This window comes from Cupressus sempervirens, chromosome 5, assembly GCF_028749045.1.
Source record: "Cupressus sempervirens isolate cs-2001-9-10 chromosome 5, ASM2874904v1, whole genome shotgun sequence".
In the NCBI taxonomy this organism is placed as follows: domain Eukaryota; kingdom Viridiplantae; phylum Streptophyta; class Pinopsida; order Cupressales; family Cupressaceae; genus Cupressus; species Cupressus sempervirens.
This window is the reverse complement of record NC_143122.1, coordinates 843,978,923-843,996,628: the sequence shown is the minus strand read 5'-3', so window position 1 is coordinate 843,996,628 and position 17,706 is coordinate 843,978,923. Positions and strand designations below refer to the sequence as shown.

The following is a 17,706-nucleotide window of genomic DNA, read 5'->3' as shown; positions in this document are numbered from 1 at the left end:
ATAAATAATGAAATTTAACACAACACGGAGAGGCCTATGTGTTCATTGGTATGTCAAAATGTAATCACCCAACCGACTCAATTAAGAAATGCTCAACTTCTATGTGTTTTCTAGGGAATGCCGAAACATAAAATCAGTAAGTAAAATAGAGACAACAAACTAACGAGGAATTTAACGTTTCATAAAAATGACTCCACTTATATGCTAACCACCATCTTGTGCACCATGCCTATCTGCCTCAAAAAAGACTGAAATTTAATATCAAACAAGAAGCCCATGAATTTCAACGTTAGTTTTGTACTTTGTTAGAATATCCATGAGGATTTCCACTAAGAATGCCATATCGCGTGATATCGAAAACACTTTCCCATCTGGTGTCCCAAGATTAAAGTTTGACAAGATGAGTGGAATATTAGTTGGGAGGGTTTAAAGATATTTAGTCAAATGTTGTGAAGTGAGAAATATCGGGTGAAATTTTATGTTATATCATATAAGGATGAGGTGCTCAATATTATACGTGTATCATAAGTGTTTTAAATGTTAAAAGAGTAAACAAGATTAGCATTAAAATATCAAGATCACCATATTGGTCTAGAGTATTTTCTCTTCCATGCGAGATATCCAAATACAAATAACAAAGAGTGATTGTCACTGTATCACACCTTTTAAGCTGTATGAAAAATTCTAGATGATGCACTCCACATTGGATGGTTAATGTTAAACTCCATGATGTTCCAACTAGGCAGTGAATCCTCCATCTGTCGTTTCATATACCTATGCACTTAATCAACTCTTCTAATACATTCATCCTTACTCTATTATTACAAATCTACAATCGTTCTCTAGCTCACAAATATGATACAGTGCAATACATTTGAAAAGATGAGAAATTTTTAAATGGAGAAATCACAATATATATAAACTTGCCGGCCACCAAAAAAAATAACCTATACATCACCGAACCTGTAGACACTGAAAAAGGCAATAACAGAAAAAAGAGTTTAAATAAATGGAAAACTACAACATCGTGTAACAGTTATCCTATGGTTGAATAATTTTGGAGTGGCATGAAAGAAATAGAAACCATAAATAGAATAACGAAATCTTCATTTTTAAAATTTAAATAACAGAAACCAATGACTTAAGAATTCTAATAATAGAAAAACCAATGCAATCACCTCTCCTTTATCATAAAATCTAAAGACTGCAGTACAAAATGGGAGAAATCATACCAGAGTTAAGCTCTACTACAGTAGATATCCGTAACAAACCTAATATTTGTACAACTTAACACACAATCTCAATGTGGAAGTGGGAGAAAACCTTGCACAAATTTATCTACAAAATTGTATTTCAATAATCTGTCAAAAACTCACAAATTTGATGACAACAAAAAATTACAAATAACTTTTGATAGTGACCCCAAAAGGAAAAAAAAATATCAAATAAATTTTCACTTTTGTTTGTAGGGAACTTAAAAATCATCGTAGACTCTAGAATAGATCCAAAAGGTCTACAACAATTCACAAGAAATTTAGGAACAATCTAGAACTATAAATGGAAAGCCATTCACCCACGACAGTTGTAACTATAGTATTAAATGTCATATTTAAAAAGTATTAAGTAATCTTACATTGTCCTTGCATTTCAGTTGTCTATTTTATCGTTCCAGTCCACTCTAGCATGGGCAATAAAAAAACATTACAATGTGTTAATAATTTTAAACTGCCATTTGTTCATTGGTTGGAATAGTTTTCTTTTAAAATTCTTAATAGATAAAATATAAAACCCCTAGAAAAATGCATATGGACTAATGAGAAAATAAGAATAATTAATAAAAATGAAATTAAAAATATGTATGCACTACATACTATGGGATAAATTTTATTGATGTGTGATATTGCTATCAAGATTTAACTGTGTAGTTTTTGAGTCAAACTTATAGACCCATGTTTCATGAGTAGTGATAACATGAATCCATCCATCATTAGAATAAATTGAATTCTTGGTTTCTGAAATTAATAACTCTGCATATTGTAGGGAAAACTATTCTACCATCTTTTTGATTGAGGTTTTTGGTGTTTCACTTTTAATTTTTCTTAGTATCCTATTTGGTAACCATGCCACTTTCTTATAGTTTTTCAAACCCATTGAACTAAATAAAAAATAAATTAAATCGATGTAAATTCTCTCAACTCATTAGATTTTTTGTATTTTTGCATGGCTCTAGTAATGATTTACTCTACAAAGAAATCCCTATATATCTTACGCCAAAACTTGCAATCCATCAAGTAGTCTCTTGAAGTGTAAATAAATGCTCATATGATGATAATATTTTTGAAAACAATGCAATATATTTTTTCGCTCATTTTAGCATTTGACAAAATATATACATGCTTAGGTCTGTGCATGGATTACAATTTGGAATTGCTTAAGATTTTTTTTTTAATTTTTTTTTTCTTAGTATACAACATCAAAATATTTACAAACATGGCAAATTTTGAGTCTATTATAATTCGGTTTTGTGCATTTTGCCAATAAATATTTTCTAACATCAACCCTCTATCAAATTTTTTTGCATGCATGTTGACATTTTCTCAACTCACTCAATGAGTAAATTTTTGTTTGCATATTCATAATTTCTCACATTTTGGGGCCCTATTCTTACAATGGTAAGGGATAAAAGCAGCATTGGCGACCTTAAATTACAAATGGAACAACAAACAAACTAAAAAATAGGTTTCCTCTTGTCTTATATTGCCTCAAAATAAAATAAAAAACAGATTTTCATTTGTCATTAAATGTTTAATTTTTTTAAAATTGTTTATTCATAAATTATTTCTAATTATTGATAATTTTTGTAATTTGGATAAATAAATGTAGATAATTTTAATAATCCTTATAGGACTTAGATTAGTCTAGTTTTAATTAAATATTTATGTCCTAAGCTAAATAAGTAAGGATATAATAATTGAGCTTGTATGTTTGACAAAGATATAACTCTGTTATTGGCATGGGCTTTTGAGTGTTTTAGCTAGTAGAAATCAATGGAGTTGTCCTTTTCTCAACTGGTACATTTTATGAAATCATTGCATATAGAGCATGACACTAGAACTATTATACTGCTACATCCTAAGCTAAATGACTAAAGATATAATAATTTAGTCTAAGACATTCAAAGTAAAGGTGTAGGTGGGAGCTTGTATGTTTGACAAAGATATAACTCTGCTATTGGCATGGGCTTCTGAGTGTTGTAGGTGGTAGACATCAATGGAGCTATCCTTTTATTAATTCATATGTTTTATGAAATCATTGCATATAGAGCATGACATTATTGGAACTATTATACTATTGCCAGCCTATGAATATGTTTTTTCTACTATTCTTGATTTCCTCTTCATGCCCTCTTGACTCCACATGTCATATATAGACTTGTTTCTCTTCACAAGAGTGCACATATACTTACAAGTCAAGCATGTTAAATACTCCTATTGTCTGAGACTGTAAAGCTTAACACATAGAAAATAATATTTATTTACAATATGTGTAATTCTAATTTCTATGATATTACAATTTCCATCAGAGGTCCTACTAATTCTATTTTTCCTTCTTGATTAATACAATTGAATTGGTATGCCCCTATACTTCCATTAACATTTGCAAGAACCATGCGATCTTGAACAACACTATAGCCATGATTGTTGTCAAGTCTGAACTCCTTTTACATGTTATCACAAGTACCTACAAGTAAAATTTCATCCAATTTAAAGTTCAATGCTGTATGCATTATCTTCAATTCCATTCCTAGACTTCTTAAGATGTCCCTATGATGCACCTGCATCATGAACTTCATGAATCATTTCTACATTTGATGTTTTTTCCATGCTTAATGTCCAATTTTTGTTATAATTTGAATCATTGTGCTAAGATGGGAGCTCTAATTTGGTAAAAAAGTAGGCTCCATCAAGATGAACAAAAGCTTTTAAAGTAATAGCATAGAAGAAACTAAAGAAACGAAATGAATTCTTGTAAGTAAAAGGATCCTAGCAACCTGTGCAAAGGAGAAGAAAATACATGTCAACTGAATTACAAGAACGTAATCACTGATAATGAGGACAATTTTACCATAGAAAGTCAAATTATGATATTGCTAAGAGGGTTTTACAATATAATCATTTGTTAATAAAGAAGGCAAATTTTAAATTCTAGAAAAACTGAGAAAGATTTAAGTTAGAGGCCTTTCCTTATAGATGATCATATTATGATTTATGATGAATCCATAAAGGCTAGATTTCTTTTCTTCTCTTAATATATATATCGATAGAGAAATCTAGAAACCTCTTGGATCCATGTATTTGAGGTCCCATTATAGGAAAAAAATAGGAGATAGAATAGTAGCCCATATGGTTGCTCCATATGTTAGAAAAACTATGCTCTTTCGTAGGAAACTCGTGTCCAAAGGTTTCAAAAGAATGTGTAAAACATTTAATGTTCTTTTACATAAAAAAATACATTTTATGGTCCTAAAACAACTTAATAGGTCATTTCTGATATGTACTTATGTTCTTCTTGCTTATTTGTATAACAATTAAACACAATAGGCTGATTGTATGTTATCATTGGCTGGCCCATCTTGTCCATAGTTAGAGAAGCTTATTTTATTGTTGTGAATCCACTGCATGTTGTGTAGGGGGAATGATAGAAAAACCAAGTAGAAAGAAAGATCTACTTTATATTATGCTTTTAGTCAAATATCTATTTTAAAAATTGGTATAGATATGCTATTTTATAAGTTTGGACATCTTAAAGTGACAAAAATTTTTGAAGATGAGGTAGAAAAGACATCAATTGCTAAGAAAGATTTGGAGAATGAGCATAGAATGCTTGGATCAATGTAGTGCCCGAAGCCCGAAAAAACATGACACAAGAGATTATATCAAGGCCTAGGACCTACTTTTTACATACATCACAAGACAAGGTAGAGACCTTGTAGTTTCTATTCTCACAAAGTTTTTAAGAAGTATTTTTTCATAAATTTTGTTCTTTAAAAATACATAACTAAATGATACCTATAATTTTGAACTTGCAGGACGCGTCTTTAGTGTTTGGAAATATCGAAGTGTTCAAACCAAAAATATAGTGTGGTTAATGAGGGAATGGGAAGTGTCAGTTTTAAGCATTGGTGGTCAAGTCCGAATGGAATTTCAATAAAGGACGTGGTATAACTGTTCAACTACCTATCAAATTATTTCAAAATGTTAGATTCTTTACAACAAAATGTGCTCCCATTGTAGAAGCCTCTCGGCTTAATTAATGCCTCTTAGAGAAAATAAACTGACGAGGCATTAAAATTCTATATGAAAAAATGGATGTCTATGATATCCGACATTTGTGGACCATGACTATTTGCCTCAAAAAAGACTGAACTCATGGAATGTCATAGCAAGAACCCCCGAGAGTTTCAACCTGTTCGATGTTTTTCGTTCGTAATGGCCAAAGGCATTCCATGATAAATTTTGTAGCGGATGACATCAAAAATATTTCTCTTGCACACTCTTCATATCTCAACCAAGACCTTGATGGAACCTGTGTGTCGTCGAGGTTTCAGCATCACTAGCAATTGCCTAGGTCTTATCGATAACAAAACAATAATGAAATTTAACGCAACACAAAGAGGCCTATGTGTTCGTTGGTATGTCAAAATGTAATCACCCGACCGACTGCATTAAGAAATGCTCAATTTGTATGTGTTTTCTAGGGAATGCCAAATCATAAAATCAGTAAGTAAAATAGAGACAACAAACTAACGAGGATTTTTAGCGTTTTATAAAAATGACTCGACTTATATGCTAACCACCATATTATGCACCATGCCTGTCTGTCTTCAAAAAGACTGGTATGCTCTTTGTTGCTCCATTTTTTATTGTCTGCCAAACATTAAAAAATAGTAGATTTAGTAAATTAATTTTTATAAAATTGGTTTAAAATATCAGATTAATTTAATGGGATTGCACTTTAGATAAGATAGATATTTATTCATTTCTAATTAATAGTTTAACAATTCACAAATACATATAGGAGGAACTTTTTTGTGTAGATAAGATCTACAAATATACTAAATACCAAATAGTCTTGTATGTATAATACTAAATTTATTTAAGACAAAGGAAAAATAACATACGTTCATCAAAATTGATATGTCGAGCAGACAAATTAATTAAAAAAATTGATAATGTCAAATAATATGACTCCTAGATTTCATTATAGTGATGCAAAAACATGTAGAATTCATCAGTGAAGAAAAGGTTATTTTCGCCATCCATGTGCTCTTCATCATAGCAGATGTCTTTCCTAAATTCAAAGAACCCAAATGATTTCTTCCATGCCTCATGAATTTCCTTTGTATATTGTCCCACTTACAAGATTTGAGAATCTTGGACACCTCGAACATGAAAGCTCGCATTATGAATTTCATCTGTAATTTTTTTACAAGACTTGGAAATGATTGTTCCCAATCTATCCAAATAAGTTTGAACAATTTGGCTTGATTGCACCAACACGTTCGAAAGAAGTGGGCTTGTGATAGTGTTCTCAGAATTATTTTGTTGAGCATCCATAGTTAATTTTTTTCTAATATCTATAATGTAAGGATAAAAAATGGTCAGTATCAAAATGACAAGCATTAAGCTATGCATATATAGAAATAAATTGGTATTTGAAAGAGAAGAAGATTTGATTGATTCTTTCCTATTGACATAATTCTATGCATTTAATTTCTTTTAACAAAAAAATTATATGTTCTTAATATTATTTATATAATGTTCTAATCTTTGATTTAAAAATTTAATAGTAAAACCTAACTTCAAACATTAAGGAGAAAATAGATAACATTTCATGAAATATTGTTTTTTATTTTCTTCATATTTTGATAGACGTTAAAATTGAGATTTATAAGTAGAATAAAATTTATAAAAATTAAAAGACATTCTTAAATATAAAATTTAAATTTCCTGACGCATCATTTCATTTAAATGTGTATTAATCTTTCAGACTTAGTTGATAGATCTAATTGAACTTTTCTAATCTATTTTAATATAAGGTTGAAATTTATAAATTTGAGAAAATTTGAACAAAATGTTAGAGATTATATCAAGGCCTAGGACCTACTTCTTACATACATCACAAGACAAGATAAGTCTATTCTCAAAAGATGCATAACAACAATACAATAATATTGATCAATCAATATAACATGAAAAATAGTATAATCTAAAATTTTATATATTAAAAATTATCTATCTATTAAAAAGATTACTACTCATTAATAAAACTTAATGTGTCATGCATTATAAATATATAAATTAATTATAATTGTACATGTGTATCTATGTTTATTTATCTAAACTTGGATGTTTGATAAACTATATAATAGATTGGTCTCAAATCAATTTTCTATTTCTTAAAAAAACAACTCCTATTTTTATTAAAGAGTTTCCTTAAACTATTAGATTTAAATTGCTTCATGATGTATAATGAGCTTATCTAAATTATTCTACTACTATTTAATATCATGATAGTAATTGATAAAACCTATAATAGTATAATTAGCTAATCTCAAATCCATCTACTTTTATATAATAGTACAATAATAGTTCATAGGACCTATAGCATATAATTAGTTGATTAAAAATTCTTCTACTTTTGTTGAAAATCTTAATAATAGTTTGTAGGAGCTATAATTGATGTAAATCTCATCTACTTTTATTTAACATCATGATAATAGTTCACATGACCCATACTATATAATTAGTTGATCTAAAATCTATCTACTACTCTTCAACATGATGATGATAGTTCAAGCCAATGGTAAGACAAACTCTTGACACAAAGTTTGGTCATTACTTGACTTGGCTTTAATATGTTGAGGGGAAGCACATGGTACAGGTGGTTGCAAGAAGAACCTCTTATAGAATTATCACATGAATGAAGTATGAGACAAATCTCAAACAACATTGTATGGTTCTTTGACCTTTCCTCTTATTTTCATAACTAGTGGTTCGTCAAAAAAAAAAAGGGAAAATTTGGTTTAATGTTTAAATACTAATAGTTGCCAACTAGACTTTACAAGGTATAAGTAAACTTTGTGTAGATCATTTAGGGAGGACCTTGACTTGCCATCATTTCTTATGCAAATGAGTTTAAATTTTCTTTCCACTTAATTTTTTTTAAGAATATAGGAAAAACCAATGAGTCCTTAATCTTCCAACATTTCTTTCAGCGAGTCTATTCTTTTCTCATATATTTCTATTTAAATAAAATAATTCAATTTTCACCATGGAGCTTCTCATTACATGGGAGACCATCATTCCTTAAGGAGAGATGGGAAACCTACAGGCCGTCGAAGGTCCATCCCGACTAACGAATCAGTAGGTCCTAATCATGTAAGATAATAATGAAGAGAGAGGCCTATGTGTTCGTTCCTATCTCGAAATGGAATCGGCCGAACAATTGCAATAGCCTTCTTCCTATGAAAGGCACTACAAAATATAATTGCTAACAAATTACCCTCAGAGACCCTCTAAATCACATATTAGGTTGGCTAAATTCACTTACCCTACACGGGCCTTCCTTTTCTTAACCTGTGTTGCTCTTTTCCTATTATCATCGCATGCAGGAAACGTTACTTTTAGCTTCCCTCCTCTAACAGGTATGGAAAGGAAAAATGATGCCACATATCAAGAGAGTAATCAAGGAGCCCTGCAGCTTACACGAAATGAAGCATCAGGGAACCTTAAGAACAGTTCCAGCTAGGCGTATTATGCTGACCGTATTCCACTATGGAATGGGTCTACTGGGGCTATGGCCAATTTTTCATCTTACTTTCAATTCAATATTGATCTGAACAATAAAATATACGATAATCATGGAGATGGACTTGCGCTCTTCATGGCACCATTCGAACAGAACCACCAAAGGACGCTTATGGTGGATTTCTTGGCTTGTTTAATGAGGAAAGCTTTAAACAATCATCTTATCAGATGGTTGCTGTGGAGTTTGATACATACAACAACGATTGGGATCCTGATGACAATCATGTTGGGATTGACGTCAATAGCATTTTCTCGAAGTTCATTTTTCCCCTCAATACATCCAGTCTATTCAATCGCTCTACACACCAAAATCTCACAAACGTGACATAGGAGGCCTGGGCAGATTATGACAGTGTAGAAAAGGTTCTGCACTTCTTTCTCTGGTATAATTCTTCTAAACCCAAAATCCCTCTATTTAACCACACAATAGATCTGAGCAACTGTCTACCAGAGTACATCAAGATTGGCTTCTCGAATGCCACTGGAGAGTACACAAAGACGCACACCATAAAAGTTTGGAATTTTACTTCTGAATATTCGTGGGAAGTCGGACCTCCTGGTGAATTACTTAGAAATGGCAATGCAAACAGATTTTCTATGAAAGTTTATTTGATATGCGTGTTCTTTGTTGTTGTGGTCCTATGTGGCTTCATAGTTGTTCGCTGGTGGCAGTATTTCAGAAAAAGGGGAAGAGAAGGTAAGGCTAGGGAAGAGAGCGATGCAGAGCTGGATGAATGCTGTTCTCATGGCCCTCGAAGCTTTTCCTACGCCGAGCTCAGTGCCGCGACAGGAAATTTCTGCGAGAAAGAAAAGCTTGGACAAGCCGGCTTCGGCAGCGTTTACAAAGGAATCCTGCCTGGCACCGGGGACGCGCTGGCTGTGAAAAGAATAGCTCAAGGATCGAGACAAGGAAGAAAGGAGTATGTCTCCGAAGTTCAAAAAATTAGCAGGTTGAGACACCGTAATCTTGTGCGGCTTTTAGGATGGTGCCACAAAAAGGGAGAGTTACTTCTGGTCTACGAGTACTTGCCAAATGGGAGTCTGGAGAAACACATTTTTGGGGAAGAGGAGGATACGCTGGATTGGAGCCGAAGTATCTACACGAAGAGTGGGACCAGCGTGTCGTTCATCGAGACGTGAAGGCAAGCAACGTAATGTTGGATTCTGATTTCAATGCCAAGTTGGGTGATTTTGCTTTGGCGAGACTGATGGAACATGACCAGGAGTCTTCCCATACGACCATGGTGGTGGGCACGCGGGGGTATGTTGCTCCAGAGTTCTACATAACAGGTAAAACTAGTCCAGAAGCTGACGTGTACAGCTTTGGGGTGGTTACACTAGAATTTGCCTGCGGAAGGCGGCCGATTGATCACAGCCTTGAAGAACACAATTGTTTCCCTTTTCTTGTCAACATCTATTGCATATTGGACCTTCTGATGTACGGACCACTTTCATTCGTAGATAGCATTCCTGACAAATATAACACATCTGTGGCATTTTCAAGCTATCCAGTTGTTGTCGAAACTGCATTTGGGATCTATAGAAATTATCCTTAAGAAATACAGTTGGGTTTTGTATATTTTCTCTGTTGCCTTATCCACCTAAATTTATCCTATTTTGGCTTGTAGGATGAGGTGTTTCAGGAACACGCTCTGTTGTTCTTGAATTTTCATTATGGTGACTCATTTCCACAAATACAGGTAATGCTTGATTGTGTTAGATTGTGGTGACTGATCAGGAAAGTACTGTTAGATTGTGGTGACATATTATGGCCGACATATGGCCGACATGTTATAACCCTAAAGCGGTTTAATACTTGTATAAAAAGGGCTTAGGGTTGGGTATTTTTTGATATGTGGTGATACGAAATTGGTTCTTGCGGCGGTATTGAGCTGTAAGGGATTACGGATTGTAATCAGGTTGTAATCACTGGATTGTAATAAGATCGGACTTGCTGTTTGGTGGACGTAGCCCAGGGATTGGGTGAACCACGTTAAATCTTGGTGCCTTGTGTTCATTTCTGTGTGTTCTATTATTTTCTGTTATTGGTTATATTTGCATGTAGTTTTTATTTCTGTCCGTGGTTTATCCTAACAAGTGGTATTAGAGCCTAGTTGTTTCTCAGTTATCCTCTGCAGGAAAGTCTCACGGTTAAGTGGGAGTCTCACGGTTGAGTGGGAGCAATGGCAGATGATGGTAAGCTGAGGGTTGATAGGTTTAATGGGCAGAACTTCCAGTTATGGAAGATGCAAATGGAAGACTATTTATATCAGAAGGATTTGTGGAAGCCGTTGGAAGGAAAAGCCAAGAATCAGGGAACTATGTCAGAGGCTGAATGGGATCTTTTGGACAGAAAGGCACTTGGAAGCATTCAGTTATGCTTGGCACCATCGGTGGCATTTAATATTGCAAAATCAAAGACGACAGAAGATTTGATGAAAACCCTAGCGACACTGTATGAAAAGCCCTCCGCTTCAAATAAGGTATTTCTCATGAAGCGTTTATTTAATATGAAAATGGCAGAAGGTGGATCTGTTGCAGATCATTTAAATGAGTTTAATACTATTACTAGTCAATTATCTTCTGTGGGTATCAATTTTGATGAAGAAATTAGGGCTCTCTTGATTTTGTGTTCTTTGCCTGAAAGCTGGAATGGCTTGGTAATGGCGGTGAGTAATTCTGTTCCTGGATCCAGTACTCTAAAATATGATGATGTGATCGGTGTTATTTTAAGTGAGGAAACTCGTAGAAAATCCTTAGGTGGATCTACATCAGGAAGTGCTTTAAATGCACAAAGTAGGGGCAGAACGACTGAAAGAGGAAGTAACTCTGGAAATCGTGGGAAATCAAGAGGAAAGTCAAAGGGGAGGAGGTCTCAATCGAGAGGACCAAATGATTGTTGGTACTGTGGGAAACCAGGGCACAAAAAGAAAGATTGCTGGACTCGAAAGAAAAATGAAGGAGATAAATCAGATGGAGACAAAGAGGCAAATGTGGTAAGTAACAAATCCGAAGAGGATGCTTTGCTTCTGTCTTTAGAGAGTGTTGATGATTCATGGGTTTTAGATTCTGGTGCTTCTTTTCATGCTACACCTCATAGAGGTTATTTCATTGATTATGTCCAAGGGGATTTTGGGCTTGTTTATTTGGGGGATAATGAACCCTGTCAGATTGTTGGAAAGGGAAAAATTAAGATTAAGTTGCAGAATGGGAATCATTGGCTACTACATGAGGTAAGACATGTTCCAAAACTAAGTAGAAATTTAATTTCAGCAGGGCAACTCGGTGATGAGGGTTGTGTAGTTACTTTTAATGATAAAAATTGGAAGGTTTCAAAAGGTTCCCTTGTAGTAGCAAAAGGTGTGAAAGTAGGCACCTTATATCTTTGTACAGGTCATATTGTTCCTTCTACTTTGATTGTTTCAGAGAAAAATGAATATTCAGGAACAATTACTGCAGATGAGCAGGGAGAACAAATAGCTGCTGTGGATTCTGATACAGCGCTGTGGCACAATAGACTTGGGCACATGAGTGAGAAAGGTATGAAAGTACTTCATTCAAGGAAAGTTTTACCAGGTCTAAAATGTGTGAATATGGATTTCTGTGAAAGTTGTGTGTATGGAAAACAAAAGAGAGTGAGTTTTGTAAAGACAGGGAAGGAAAACAAAAAGGAGAAATTAGAACTTGTGCATACAGATGTATGGGGACCGGCTCAGGTATCTTCCCTTGGTGGCTCTCATTATTATGTTACATTTATTGATGACGCAACTAGAAAAGTATGGGTTTATTTCCTTAAACAGAAATCTGATGTATTTCAAACTTTTAAGAAATGGAAATGCTTGGTTGAAAATGAGACTGGTAAGAAATTAAAATGTCTCAGATCTGATAATGGTGGTGAGTATTGCAGTCATGAATTTGAAGATTATTGCTCCACTAATGGTATTCATAGACAAAAAACTGTTCCAAGGACTCCACAGGAAAATGGAGTGGCTGAACGCATGAACAGGACTATAATGGAGCGTGCAAGGAGCATGAGGTTGCATGCTGGGTTGCCCTTACACATGTGGGCGGAGGCTGTCAATACTGCAGTATATTTGATTAATAGAGGTCCCTCTACTCCTTTGGGCTGTGGTATTCCAGAGGAAGCATGGACTGGCAAGAAGGTGAGTTATTCTTTTCTCAAGACCTTCGGTTGTGAAGCTTTTGCTCATATAGACTCTGAAAATAGAACCAAGCTAGAAGCTAAATCAAAGAAATGTATCTTTGTTGGATATGGCATTAATGAATTTGGTTATAGGCTTTGGGATTTTGAAAATCATAAAATTATAAGAAGCCGGGATGTCATATTCAATGAAAAAGTGTTGTACAAAGATCTGTTGCAGCAACATGAGAAGAAAGAAGATGATTATGTAGTGTTGGATGATACTCCAAAAGCTGATGTTCCAGCCATTCCTCATGATGTGCAACAACCACAACAACAAATACCACATACACCAGTGAATGTTAGACGGTCAACACGGCCAATTAGACCTCCACAAAGGTTTTCTCCCTCTTTGTATTCTATTTTACTTACTGATGCTGGTGAACCTGAAAGTTATGATGAAGCTGTGCAGGTGGATACTAAGATTCAATGGGAGTCTGCAATGAAAGATGAAATGGACTCTTTGCTGAAAAATAAGACATGGGATTTGTGCAAGTTGCCTGCAGGTAAAAAGGTTTTACAGAATAAATGGGTTTATAGGTTGAAAGAAGAGGAAGGAGGTAAGAAAAGATTTAAGGCCAGGTTAGTTGTAAAAGGATTTGCACAGAAAAAAGGAATTGATTTTGATGAAATATTTTCTCCTGTTGTTAAAATGACTTCTATTCGTACTATTTTAAGTCTTGTGGCTACTGAAGATTTGCATTTAGAGCAGATGGATGTTAAAACAGCCTTTCTTCATGGTGATTTGGATGAAGAAATATATATGGCTCAGCCACAGGGTTTTGAGGTCAAAGGTAAGGAGAACTTAGTGTGCAAATTGAAGAAAAGTTTATATGGCCTGAAGCAAGCACCTCGGCAATGGTATCTGAAATTTGACAGTTTTACGCATGAGCATGGATATAATAGGTGTCATTCAGATTACTGTGTTTATTTTAAGAGGTTGGATGATGATAGCTACATTATTTTATGTTTATATGTTGATGATATGCTTATAGCTGGGTCTAACATGGATCATATTAAGGGGCTGAAACGCCAATTAGCACATGCATTTGCTATGAAGGATTTGGGGGCAGCAAAACAAATCCTTGGTATGAAGATTTGCAGAGATAGGAAGAACAGAACATTGACGCTATCTCAAGCTGATTATGTTGAGAAGGTGTTGCAACGTTTCTCTATGGAGAATGCTAAAGCTGTCAGCACACCTTTACCTGGTCATTTGAAATTGACTAAGGAGATGTGTCCCACGACACAGGAAGAGGAGGATAAGATGTCCAAGGTACCCTATGCTTCAGCTGTAGGAAGTTTGATGTATGCTATGGTATGCACTAGGCCAGATATTGCACATGCAGTGGGAGTCGTTAGCAGGTATATGAGTCATCCAGGTTTTGAGCATTGGAATGCTGTCAAGTGGATTCTCAGATATTTGAGAGGAACATCCAATAAGTGTTTACACTTTGGGGGCTCTACTACTGATTTACAGGGCTATGTTGACTCAGATTTGGCTGGGGATATTGATACCAGGCGGAGTACTACAGGTTATGTCTTTACTGTTGGTGGGGCAGCCGTGAGCTGGGTTTCTAGGCTACAGAAGATTAATGCTCTCTCCACTACAGAGGCAGAGTATGTTGCTGCTACAGAGGCCGCCAAAGAGATGATATGGCTTCAGTTCTTCTTGGAAGAATTGGGACATCCTCAGAAGGATAATTTTTTGTTCACAGATAGTCAGAGTGCCATTCATCTTGCTAAGAATTTAGCTCTGCATTCTAAGACCAAACACATACAGTTGCAGTACCATTTCATTCGGTCAGTTTTGGAGGATGGACAGTTAAAGCTGGAGAAGATACATACCAATGAAAATCCAGCAGATATGTTGACAAAGGTTGTCACAAGGGAGAAGCTGAACTCCTCTTCAGCTTCAGTTGGTCTTTTAGACTAAATGTGAATAAAAGAACAGTAGAGTCCAGGGTGGTTTGATCCAGTGGGAGCCCCATGCGGTAGTTGTCTTGCTACAGGATCAGTCTCCAAGTGGGAGATTGTTGTTTAGTGTGGAGCCTGATCAGTCCCCAAGTGGGAGATTGTTAGATTGTGGTGACTGATCAGGAAAGTACTGTACATACTTCATAAATAGTGGGGTTCGGGGCATCGCCCCGAAAAAATTGTTTTTTGGAAGTAGCCGACATCGACATGGTAGCCGACATATTATGGCCGACATATGGCCGACATGTTATAACCCTAAAGCGGTTTAATACTTGTATAAAAAGGGCTTAGGGTTGGGTATTTTTTGATATGTGGTGATACGAAATTGGTTCTTGCGGCGGTATTGAGCTGTAAGGGATTACGGATTGTAATCAGGTTGTAATCACTGGATTGTAATAAGATCGGACTTGCTGTTTGGTGGACGTAGCCCAGGGATTGGGTGAACCACGTTAAATCTTGGTGCCTTGTGTTCATTTCTGTGTGTTCTATTATTTTCTGTTATTGGTTATATTTGCATGTAGTTTTTATTTCTGTCCGTGGTTTATCCTAACAGATTGTACCTCTCACTTGATTCAAAATCAACTTCATGTCTCCCTTGTGTTTCAAAATGAGATACTTCATCAGATGTTCGTTGACGAGTAATTCTATCCCTATTTTGTAATTCCAATTCTTCTATTAGCAATCCTGCCCTTCTTCTAGCATAATTTAGTCGTCGGACTTCATTTTTCCTTCTTCTTTCTTCTTCTCTTTCAGCTTGTGTCATGTGTTCTTGTCATCGTCTACAATACTCTCTCTGGTATTCTCTCTGGTATGCTCTTTGTTGCTCCATTTGGTATTGTCTTCTTTCTTGATCCGATTGGAAATTCATACTTGATTTATTCATTTCTATGAAATAAATTTGTAACCAAACATTAAAAAAATAGTAGATTTAGTAAATTATTTTTTATAAAATTGGTTTAAAATATCACATTAATTTAGTGGCATTGCACTTTAGATAAGATAGATATTTATTCATTTCTAATTAATAGTTTAACAATTCACAAATACATATAGGAGGAACTTTTTTGTGTAGATAAGATCTACAAATATACTAAATACCAAATAGTCTTGTATGTATAATACTAAATTTATTTAAGACAAAGGAAAAATAACATACGTTCATCAAAATTGATAAGTCGAACAGAAAAATTAATTAAAAAAATTGATAATGTCAAATAATATGACTCCTAGATTTCATTATAGTGATGCAAAAACATGTGGAATTCATCAGTGAGGAAAAGGTTATTTTCGCCATGCATGTGCTCTTCATCATAGCAAATGTCTTTCATAAATTCAAAGAACCCAAATGATTTCTTCCATGCATCATGAATTTCCTTTGTATTTTGTCCCATCTACAAAATTTGAGAATTTTGGATACCTCGAACATGAAAGCTCGCATTATGAATTTCATTTGTAATTTTTTTACAAGACTCAGAAATGATTGTTCCCAATCTATCCAAATAAGTTTGAACAATTTGGCTTGATTGCACCAAGTCGTTTGGAAGAAGTGGGCTTGTGATAGTGTTCTTAGAATTATTTTGTTGAGCATCCATAGTTAATTTTTTTCTGATATCTATAATGTAAGGATAAAAAATGGTCAGTATCAAAATGACAAGAATTAAGCTATGCATATATAGCAATAAATTGGTATTTTAAAGAGAAGAAGATTTGTTTGATTCTTTCTTATTGACATAATTCTACGCATTTAATTTCTTTTAACAAAAAACTTATATCTTCTTAATATTATTTATATAATATTCTAATCTTTGATTTAAAAATTTAATAGTAAAACCTAACTTCAAATATTAAGGAGAAAATAGATAACATTTCATGAAATATTTTTTTTTATTTTCTTCATATTTTGATAGACGTTAAAATTGAGATTTATAAGTAGAATAAAATTTATAAAAATTAAAAGACATTCTTAAATATAAAATTTAAATTTCCTAATGCATCATTTCATTTAAATGTGTATTAATCTTTCAGACTTAGTTGATAGATCTAATTGAACTTTTCTAATCTATTTTAATATAAGGTTGAAATTTATAAATTTGAGAAAATTTGAACAAAATGTTAGAAATTATATCAAGGCCTAGGACCTACTTCTTACATACATCACAAGACAAGGTAGAGACCATGTAGTTTCTATTCTAACAAAGTTATTAAGAATTATTTTTTCATAAATTTTGTTCATTAAAAATACATAACTAAATGATACCTATAATTTTAAACTTTCTTTTATTATCAAGCAATAAAAAATTATTTTCTCAGAAGTCTATTCTCAAAAGATGCATAACAACAATACAATAATATTGATCAATAAATATAACATGAAAAATAGTATAATCTAAAATTTTATATATTAAAAATTATCTATCTATTAAAAAGATTACTACTCATTAATAAAAATTAATGTATCATGCATTATAAATATATAAATTAATTATAATTGTACATGTTTATCTATGTTTATTTATCTAAACTTGGATGTTTGATAAACTATATAATGGATTGGTTTCAAATCAATTTTCTATTTCTTAAAAAAACAACTCCTATTTTTATTAAAGAGTTTCCTTAAAGTATTAGATTTAAATTGCTTCATGATGTATAATGAGCTTA

General features: G+C 33.6%; 1 protein-coding gene across 1 annotated transcript; it reads left to right on the top strand.

Annotated features, from left to right (window-relative positions):
• Nucleotides 1–8,773: 8,773 nt before the first annotated feature.
• Nucleotides 8,774–10,010, top strand: LOC149558514 (L-type lectin-domain containing receptor kinase IX.1-like). The gene is made up of 3 exons (XM_089830876.1): nucleotides 8,774–8,846; nucleotides 8,965–9,107; nucleotides 9,201–10,010. Exons 1-3 carry the CDS (start codon nucleotides 8,774–8,776, stop codon nucleotides 10,008–10,010), a joined length of 1,026 nt encoding a protein of 341 aa, XP_089687002.1.
• The last annotated feature ends 7,696 nt before the right edge of the window (nucleotides 10,011–17,706 follow it).

Bases quoted from the DNA above. Each gene is read 5' to 3' on its own strand.
- LOC149558514 (XM_089830876.1), top strand. From the start codon at position 8,774: ATGAAGCATCAGGGAACCTTAAGAACAGTTCCAGCTAGGCGTATTATG. The intron at 8,847-8,964 runs GTCTACTGGGGC...CCATTCGAACAG, and splicing joins CGTATTCCACTATGGAATGG to AACCACCAAAGGACGCTTAT. The intron at 9,108-9,200 runs GTCAATAGCATT...AACGTGACATAG, and splicing joins ACAATCATGTTGGGATTGAC to GAGGCCTGGGCAGATTATGA.